This window comes from Octopus bimaculoides, chromosome 4 (assembly GCF_001194135.2).
Source record: "Octopus bimaculoides isolate UCB-OBI-ISO-001 chromosome 4, ASM119413v2, whole genome shotgun sequence".
In the NCBI taxonomy this organism is placed as follows: Eukaryota; Metazoa; Mollusca; class Cephalopoda; order Octopoda; family Octopodidae; genus Octopus; species Octopus bimaculoides.
The window spans coordinates 40,032,670-40,043,430 of record NC_068984.1 but is presented as its reverse complement, the minus strand read 5'-3'; the positions used below and the strand labels follow the sequence as shown (position 1 = coordinate 40,043,430).

The 10,761-nt window shown below is 31.3% G+C and overlaps 1 protein-coding gene across 1 annotated transcript in view; it reads left to right on the top strand.

Moving 5' to 3' along the window:
- Nucleotides 1-10,615, top strand: part of LOC106880469 (ras suppressor protein 1) — a 15,624-nt gene extending 5,009 nt beyond the window's left edge. The window contains exons 2-9 of the mRNA XM_014930404.2: nucleotides 1,336-1,386; nucleotides 3,503-3,570; nucleotides 3,820-3,872; nucleotides 6,807-6,925; nucleotides 8,542-8,624; nucleotides 8,927-9,041; nucleotides 9,782-9,914; nucleotides 10,190-10,615. Coding sequence (XP_014785890.1) covers nucleotides 1,336-1,386; nucleotides 3,503-3,570; nucleotides 3,820-3,872; nucleotides 6,807-6,925; nucleotides 8,542-8,624; nucleotides 8,927-9,041; nucleotides 9,782-9,914; nucleotides 10,190-10,271 — 704 coding nt within the window. The 3' untranslated portion in view covers nucleotides 10,272-10,615. The remainder of the gene's footprint in view (nucleotides 1-1,335; nucleotides 1,387-3,502; nucleotides 3,571-3,819; nucleotides 3,873-6,806; nucleotides 6,926-8,541; nucleotides 8,625-8,926; nucleotides 9,042-9,781; nucleotides 9,915-10,189) is intronic.
- The last annotated feature ends 146 nt before the right edge of the window (nucleotides 10,616-10,761 follow it).

Genomic DNA, 10,761 nt, shown 5'->3' with positions numbered 1-10,761 from the left:
GGCATTCCACTTAATGTCTATGTTCCATGCTGGCATGGATTGGAGAGTTATTAATGTAGAAATATGGTACCATAGCTACTAACAGTTGAGGGTTGCGTAGTCTAGACGGCGTTTTTAGATTTCATTATTCTCTTTAACCCGGGCAAAGCCGGGTATTTCTGCTAGTATATATATATATATATATATATTACTGGTGAAGGTTGGTTTATAGGGTTACCCTGGGTTTCTCATCATAAAGGGTACCTTTATGGTGTATCTTCAGACCCTAAGACCTGTTGGCCTATCTTGGGTCTGAAGATATACAATAAAGGTACCCTTTATGGCGAGAAACCCAGGGTAATCCTATAACCGGCGTTCGCCAGTAATAAATATAGGCTGCTCGACTTCTTAGAGTAGGCTTCTTCTTCATATTTATGTTTTTCAAAAACAAACGATATATATAAATATATATATATATGTAATTGCAAGTCATACTATTAAAACATAATACAGTTGGTACACAGGTAATTTATCATAACATTCGGTCAAAGTGTATTATTTATGCAAATTATTTTATTCATTCTTTAAACTCTTAATAATGGCTATATATACAGTGTCTCTGTAGACAGTAACAGGTGAGTATTCAGTTGCTGATAAAATCCTAATATAGGATGAAAACCAGCCCAGTTAATCACTCTTTGTTTATGTCTACAGGAAGTTTATTTCACAAGACAGTTGTTTGTGACTGTCCAGTGTTTAATTCTGTTTTACTTATGAAATATTGGATGAAATCTATCGTCTATAGATGTGCTCTAGAGTATATAATAATAATATATATAAATATGTGTGTCTGACACGTAAAAGCACCCACTACACTCTCTGAGTGGTTGGCGTTAGGAAGGGCATCCAGCCGTAGAAACTCTGCCAAATCAGATTGGAGCCTGGTGTAGCCATCTGGTTTCACCAGTCCTCAGTCAAATCGTCCAACCCATGCTAGCATGGAAAGCGGACATTAAACGACGATGATGATGATATTTCTTTATTTTTTTAATTGCCAGAAAGTTACAAAGTGACTTGAGGGCTGGAAGTTTTATGTATGACACATTACTTATACATACACACACACATATATATGTAAGATGAGTTTTTGTATCATATTCCATTCACTACACACTCGTCAAACCAAGATTATGTTAGAAGACACATGCCCATGGTATTGCCCAGTAAGATTGAACCATTTATGTAATTGCATATTTCAACTTTAAATATATACTCATAAATATTATGTTCTTACTTAACCCATTTATTAAATGATAATCATAATCTTTACCTTAAATTGTTATTTTTTATTTTCAGTAAACCTTGAGCATCTTACCAGATTGACATTGAGTCACAATAAATTAACAGGTAATATTTTTCAGTCCAAATATATTAAGAATGTTTCACATTTGTTGAAGAGATTGTATGTACATCTTTAACTATTGTAAGCTCATATCTAGTGCAACATTTTGTTGTCTCTCTTGACTTGAGGTTTCATTCTGTGTGCTTTAAATCATCAGAGCTGATTAGTAAGTTAATTGCAAACTTACATATTTTACTTAAGATGTTATCTCAGAAAATTAGACCTAAAACCTAAAAATGTAACTGAAACGGTTTCACATTGCTTACTTCATCTCTATGATGTGAACTTAGCAATGAAAGCTAAATAGAGTAATCATGAGTTTTACTCTATCGTCCACTGATGTAACTGTACCTTCCAATAGTACTTTTTTGCTACTAAGCAAACTGTACCATTCAGAACTGTACCAAAGATATCACAGTACATGTGACAGGATATGAACTGTAAACACTTCTGTCAACTAGGCCAGCATCCTTGGCTTCATCTTTGTGATGCTCCATTCATTTCATATATGTTTAAAAAAATATATTGAACTAGCAATCATAAAGATTTTATTCATTACTATCATTCTAAGCTTTTCAATTTTCTTATTTTGTTATCTATTTTTTTCATTGTTCTTTAGTTTCTTTGAACTATTTTGTATTTCGTACAATATTACACTCTATATTAGTTGATGATGATAATAATGTTTGTTAATATGAAACCACTATCAACTATACACAGAGAAAAGGAATGAGTTAGTGTTATGGTTAGTCATTCTTCAAGTATTTGCAATGTGAGAGAAATGAACTGGCTTTCTCCAAAATATAAAGCTTCCTTACCTCCTAAGCTTACTGCAAGTATACTTCATATTTCACAGTGCTTATCAATTAATTCACCAGTAATATTGATTTTTTTTTAATGTTAAAATTAGACACAAATCCAAGTTACAATTTCCTTTAACCACTAACTTTTGAAACCTTGTTCCTTTATAAGAAATCAATTTATAAATTTAATCTTGTGTTAGATTTTGTCAAATGCAGTTATCTCAGTTTGATCTTGTGAAAAGCAATTATGCTCAGTCAGAGTATTTACATGAAGAAACTACAGTCAACGCGTAACAATTAACAGGTTTAACTCAGTTGTATTAGTACCATTAAAACCTAACAGAAATTATTGATTTCTTAACATTAGTTTGAGGTTGAAAATTCACTTTTACATGACTGGTTCTTTTTTATTAACTCTATTCATTTCAATATTCTGTGCACTTAGTTCTATTAAATATTGGTTTTAAATTTTGACAGAAGTCCAGTAATTTCGGGGAAGAGGTCATGTCAATTACATTGTCCCTGGTGCTCAATTGGTACTTACTTTATCAACCTCAAAAGGATGAAAGGCAAAGTCAACCTCAACAGAATTTGAACTCAGAATGTAAAGATGGAGAAAATGCTGCTAATCATTTTACCCAGTGTTATGTTGTGGAGCATAGTGAATGCACAGATTGGTGTTGTTTTAGTTGCCAGTAGTTCTTGTTTGTTTAATACTGGTTTCAGATCGGAAAGCTTCCTTGATTTGAACAGTTTAGAGTGTAAACATCAAAGAGGAAAAAATGCATTTCTACAATTGCTCTGCATCAAGTTTCAGATACTCCCCTATCAGTTTTGCCATTAGAAATATAAGGAATGAATGACTGGACTATTGAAAACATCTAATATTGAGGACACTATTGGTCACTAGTTTTGATATAAAATAATAAAACATTCCAAAATATGTTTATATTGAGCAATTCATATTAAAAGCTTGGTATTAATAGAATTCTTTTTTTAACCCTCTCACACCTGGGCCCCTGTGTCTAACTTTACCTTCTACCTGGGATCCTGAGCAAAAAAAAATAAATAGTTGCATATACAACCCAAGAGTGATGATTACAGGCACACTAATGAACAGAATCAGCTTCTTTTTCTATGTGTGTTGTTCATTACCACTTTACTAGGAATCCAACAAAAATTACATTTAACCTATTCTTGCTATAACAGGAATATGATGTGATAGGGTTAAAATTTAAATTATTTATTCTTATGTAAGAAATCCATCTAAAAATCAATGTATCTAACTGATTTTAAAAATTCTTTTCCATTTTTTTAGAAGTTCCTCCTGAAATTCTCGGTTTGATTAACATAGAAAAACTTAATCTCTTTAATAATCACATAGAGGTAAGAGTATTATTACATATTTATTTTTATTCATTTTCTTTTTTAAGATTTTGTTGTAAATTTTAAAATGTAATTCCATAAGTTTTTTTTTTTTTCGCTTGCTATATTTCAATAAAAAATAACAATCAAAATAATTAATTTACTGTTCATCAGTAAAGAATTTAGTATGTAATTATAGTTTCTGTTTGCCTTCTCCAACTATGATTGCCTGCATTCCTATGAGTTGATATCTTATGTACTTTTTAATAGATTTTACCAACTAATATGTCAAATTTAACAAAGCTGAAAACATTGAATCTAGGGTAAGTTTATGCCATTTATTCACTGCCATTGTATGTTATATGTCAGAAATATTCATTCAAATGCTGATTCCAAATAAAATTTTCAATAATGATAAACTAATTTTATTTTTTCAAAGCACTTCATTTAAATTATATTTTTCATTTTATAATATATTTGTAATTAATTTATATATATTGTAATTGATATATATAGCTGAAATTTATGTGTTTATTGATAGTAAATTATAACATGGTTGCCATATAACTTACTTAGCAAAGTATGTTTTTAGTAGTGACATCAAGATTAAAATTCAGTCAATTTATTACTGAACCTATAAAATCAATTAATATAAATGGTTCCTGCTCTTTATGAGAATCTAGTGTTGTACAAATGCCAAGACATGATAATTGCCTGCATTCCTATGAGTTGATAATCTGGAGTTAAAAATACAAAGATAAATAACTCTTTATTTTATACGTGAACAAGATAGAGTCAGTTGCTTGGCTTTCTACCAATGGGGAAATCAAGCCTTATTGACATCATTAAAAAGTGAGTTGCAACAATCTTCCCTTTCCCAACTGAACTCACTACAGACGAAAATAGATCATGTTGTAGGCTTTTTTTTCTATACTAAGAGCTTACATGCTTCTATGCTATTTCCAAATTTGAAATTTGTATTTTATTCTTTTTATTAACTTTATAAGCACCCCCTCTTCAGATTGAGTGACTGAGTAAAACGGTTACCAGCAACTTCTAAAAGTGATTGGCATTATGCCTTTGTACTAGATGTGCAATTTCATTTCAAATATAAGCACTTTCATTGTACAGAATCTAATACAGCTAAATAGCTGCTAAACTGCTCCTTTTTTTTCTTTTTGGAACCCCTCCATGTCTCCCACCCTACAAACATGATTTTTTTCCCCCTTTCGTTCAGATTTCTCTCAGAGAAAAAAATTGATTCATTGGGCATATGCCAATAAATTATACAATCACAGTTATTTATTACATCTGAACTGTTTGTTTTTTTTATTGTAATATGAGAATATAAATTGAAAAATGCCTCCTCATGATATTCTTGTTTTACTGAGACAAACTAAGGATAACTGATTAATAGAAACAATATAACATTTAAAATGTTCCACTTAGGTTTTTCCAAATTGTGTAAGTCTAAATCAAGATAATCTTACATTCTATAAAATGCAGGACATGCTTGTATTTTGAAAATACCTCATGGAGTGACAACTGTGCCCTGCACAGTTACAGACTGCTCTTTGACTAGGCATAGCACCCATTCAGCCACCCTGCTAGGGATATGGCAAAGTCATGGGACTGCAGCATGGCAGACTGTGAAGAGGTAGCAGAAGAGCTCAACTGAGCCAACAATGTTTCTTACATTGATTCTAAGTGGAGGAATCCTTGAAGATTAACTGTCAAGATCACCAAGCTCTATCAAGTAACTGCAACACTTACATAAGGGTGGCATCCATGGTTGTATAATCAGCTAATAAAAGATTTGCTATGACTCAGGCTCCCAATTCAAATTCATAAGAATGGAATTGGACAGCAACAGAGTCATGAGAATCCACAAAAGCAGCGAGAAAAATCAAACAAGAGAGAAGCATGTCTAAGTTCCATTGGGTTCTCACAATACCTTTCACGTTTGTTTTGTATATACAACAAAAAAGTGTGCTGTCTCAAATCCTCGGACACACATATCTGGTATCCATGGTGTATAACTGACCAAGGTAAGAAAATTTCATTTACAACTGAGTGAACTGGACATAATTATTGGATTTCAAAGTTTTGTTTAAAAAAAAAAATGAAATGAGTGGACGAGAGTAACATGAAATAAAATTTTTTTGCTGAAGATCACAATGCACCATTGGGTCTGGGATCAAAACCACAATTGTGCAATCATGAGTGCAACACTCTAACCTTTGGGACCCATGCCTTCACTGCTTTGTATATGACAAATAACTTACCATATATATTAACCATTCAGTATTAGATTATATCCATTACTTAGACGAAATCAGATTCAAATTAGTTTTCTTACAAACTAATATTTGGGCTCCTTAAAAAAATTACCTGAATGAAGTGAAGGGGAGCCACTTTCAGCAAACTGAATCTTAGCCATAAAAACAAAGGCATGTGAAGTCCACAGAATTAAAAAGTGATCCTAGAACTGCAGAAATAAAAGTCTTGACAAGACAAAATATCTGGAGAGAGCTCATTGTGCAAGAAATTGTCTGTTTTAATGAAAAACTAATTTGCAAACTCTCAGAATAAATAGAGCAGTTAGTTATTCATCTGCATATTTTACATGAGGAAGATTTTCTTTGCCGGAGCCTCTTCGGCATATAGGTGGGTACTTTTCGATTTATATTCTTATATATCGTCATGAAAGACCAATAGCTCAAAAGGTAATAAATAATATTGAAAAAAAAATCATTGGCATTGATCCATAGAATCAGTTTTTTTTTCCAATAAAGATAAATGATGCCCGTTGCCTTTATACCACAAACACTCAAAATTTCATACATGAATGATTTCCAAATTAGTAATTGGATATGGGAGTAACAGCATGGCCAGCTAAAATCAGCAGATCAAACACTTTTGGATTTCATTGCTTGGGACTTTATCAAACCTGAATTGTTTCTATGAAACTATGACTCCAGACAATTTCTGTGAATGTATACAAAATACTTCAGATAACACCACAAATGTACCAGGATGTTTTTAAAATGCTAAATTTAAGCTCTGCAAAGGTACTGATGTCCACATGAAACTCTGCTCAAGAATCTCCAAACAATGTTACTAATTCTATGATTTTTTTTTTCCACTGATTTCAATGTTTTGTTAAATAAGAGGTTTTTATGGACACCCTAGATAACTTGAGTTGTCTTCTATTACATTAAATAATTTTACTTACATAACCATTTTCTTTACAATAGCATTAACCGATTGAAAATACTCCCACGTGGATTTGGTGCCTTTCCTGTTTTGGAAGTCCTTGATCTTACTTACAACTTTCTCACAGAGAACAGTTTACCTGGCAACTTTTTTTGTTTAGGTTGGTGTATTATTATTATTATAGCTTTGGAAATAACAGGACTGTCAGATTTATAATTTACAAGATATCTATTTACAGTAAAGTTACTAAATTAGAAAATTACAATTCCTAACCATGGTCAGCACTATAGTCACAGAACACAAAACCAAGGGTTGTCAGACAGTATTGATATTCTTAAGTCAATTATCTGCACTTCTGTATGTGATGTCAAAATGTTCTATCAAATGTTAAATTGACTATTTTAGTTTTTTTTTTTTCTAAAGAAAGTATTTAACTTTATCATTGCCCACTGTATGTTATCTTGGGCAAGTGTCTTTTATAGCTCCAGGCTGACCAAAGCCTTGTGAGTGAATTTGGTAGACTGAAAGGAAAAGAAACCCATGAGAGGTTGATTTTGTATTTATATGTTTGCACCTCATCTTGATATCATGCAATACTGTAAAGGAGTATCACCATCATACAAGTGATATTCATTACCTATCTTCCATGAAAATTTGTAGTCATAGAGAAATATTACCTTGCTTGGAAACAAATGAAGGTTGGAGAGAGTAATGGCATCTGGCCATAGAAAATCTGCCTCAACAAATTCTGTCTGACCCATATAAGCAAGCATAGATTAATAGGCATTAAAATGATGATAATACTCTATAACAAAGATGCTGATGTGAAGAACAATGGATTATTTTTAAGTCAAATCTCAGATACACCTAATATTGTATTAATATTAATATTGAAAAGGGGAAAAAATGCAGAAATGTAAGCTTTCAATATCTCTCTGCAAATACAAAAAAAAAAAGCTAAACAGTTTTATTCATATTAACACAGTAAAATTAAAATAAGTTTTAAAATGTGGATATTTACATATTGTTGAAATATTACAGTTGAATATTTTCCCTCCTGCTGTTTATTCACAGTTAACAGTTCTCAACTAAAAGTCCATAGGATCAGGTGATGATACAAGCATTGTGTCAAAAAGCAACTGACCAAAATTTGCAAATAGATTACTGAAGGATATTTGTGGAAATGAAAAGCTTGTTATCTCCATCCTAATTGGCTTTGATTTCAAAGACACTTTGATGTAACAGTTACAATTGTCAGAACAAAACATACTTCCAGAATTCATTAAGACATGTTCTAAAGCCAAAATTATTATTCAAGAATAAGATGGACACAACTTAAAAAGATGAGCAGTCAGTAAAGTTTAAACTCAATTCAAAATAGGTTCATTTGTATTGCAATATTCAGTGTTTAATTAGCCACCAGAGCAAAATACGATCATTGTAATAATTAATTTAGCATTCTGAATTATCAATATGAAGGACATGGATTCTCTGGAACCACTCATCTTGCATCAAGTGTCTGGGGTTAGCTGAGAAACTATTAACAGCAAAAGTTAGATTAAAAGACCGTTTCTGTGCCATTACTTTTAACAGCTGTAATAATTTTTAACATTTGATTATATTTAGAAAAGTTCTAAACTTCTGAATTATTTTTCATTTATAACTATTGCAAACATTGAGAGGGTTAAATAAAAAAAATGTTTTAATCCACCAACCCTACTTGATTTTTTTTCTCTTTTCTCCATGCATATATTGTCCATTGCTTTGTATATACAGAAACACTGCGTGCCTTATATCTTGGTGACAATGATTTTACATTTATTCCTCCTGAGATAGGAAAGTTTCAAAATTTGCAAATTGTGAGTACAGCAAAATTCTACTTCCTATAGAAACCTTATACGTCAGCAAGTAGACATACAATTTATAGTTAAATCTTCAGTAAGATAATGATTAATTCTAATTGAAATCATTAACATGAAAATAACTGTTCAATAGATTGGTTATATTATGTATGCTGGTTATTTAAATTTGAAATAATCATTCAGCAATCATAATATACCTTAAATCCAAACTATTGAACTTTAAAATTGTCAAATATTAAAGCTTAATACAAATCTTATGAACTGATATGACACACAATAACATTTTTTTCTCTTTCTAGTTGTCTTTAAGAGACAATGATCTTCATACCCTTCCAAAAGAAATAGGCAACCTTCAACGCTTAAGGGAATTATATATTCAAGGAAATCGGCTGAGCACTTTACCACCTGAACTAGGTAAGATTGTCATATTAGGCATATACATTGTGACTTTGAATTTGGTTTCCTAATATGAATAGCTTTTAGTCATCTAAATATATTGATGAGACACATTGATAAAATTAGTATCAATAGCAGCTAAGTGAGGTAAAAGGTGAAGTTATTTCTAGCATTTGCTCACATTCAGATATACTCTACAAAATATTGCTACCTCATAAACTGAAGAGTAACAAAACATCGATAGATCTCAGCATACCTATCTTATGAGTAATATTTACAGTAACACAGTAAATAAAGCTCACTAGAGAGGGTACCTTTTATTTATCACCCATTTCCACTGAGCTAAGTCTAAATATTTGCAGTTACTTATGCATGTCTGTACAGTAGTTTGCTTCCCAACCACATGGTTTTGGGTTCAGTACCAGTGCTCGGCACTTTGGGCATCTATTATAATCTGAAACCAACTAAAGCCTCATGATTGGATATAGTGGACTGAAACTAAGAGAGGCTTGTTTGTGTATATTTTTGAGTCTCTGTCCTGACAGTGTTTAATGTTGTAAATCAATGTCATTCATTTCCCATGTTCTGCATGATGAAATATCACCTTGCTTGGAAACAGAGTATGGCATTAAATAACCTGGCTCAAACTCCATCCAACTCATGCAAACATGGAAGAGTGAGAATTATAAACAGCCATATAAAATGAATTAATTATTTATATATTCACAAGAATTCTATTTGAAATAAATAATTTACAGGTCAACTTGATTTATATGGAACAAAACAAATTTTTCGGTGTGAAAACAACCCATGGGTAGCCCTGATTGGCGACCAGCTTCAGATTGGTGTATCACATGTATTTGAATATATCCGCTCTGATAAATACAGATAGTAAGTACACAATCATAATTTTATGATAAGTTTTGTTATTTAAAATTCAAATTTTGTAGAACTGCAGAATACTTAACATGTAAATTTCAAACTTGAAATGCAGCAAAAATTTTATCAAGCCATTTTTAGATTTACTATGCAATAATTTATGATTATTACCTTTTTATATAATTACAATTTCTGTTCCAAAATAAGACCAAGTAAAAAGCAATTCTAACACCATTTAAGTAGCTTCTAAGTTTTACAAAAAAAATTTCCTTGTTTTTTATTCTCAGTTTGTATGGTCGTCACATAGAAGCTAAGCCTGAACCAGCACAACGGAAAACAGAACGGCCCAAAAAATATTCCAAAAAGTGAAACTGAAAAGCCTGAATTTCTAAAACTGCTATATAGCCAAATGTATCTATTTTTTTTCTTCAGCTAAGTGATCTAAATATTTAGCCACTGAAACATTGTTTTCTATATAAGATATCAAACCAACCAGCCATCCCTATATATTATATACATATATGCATGCGAGCTCATGTTTCATCTTCAGAATAGAATGGGACAAAAATACATCAAATACTTTTGCCAAAACTAATTGTAATAAACACTTTCAGAACTCATCTAGAAAATTGCTTGAAATTTTTTTAAACAATGAAACAGTTGTAATCTGTACAGTAATAAATAAAAATTGTCACCAAATGACAAACTTCGAAGCTTGTTTTATTTTAATTTCAATACTTTGATTTGTTTCCATTGTATCAGTTCATTTAAAAAATTTCTTTTAATTCAAGTCATCATACTTGAAAGTTAGAAATAAGTCCCAGTTTTAACTAGCATGATAACAATCATTCCATTAAAA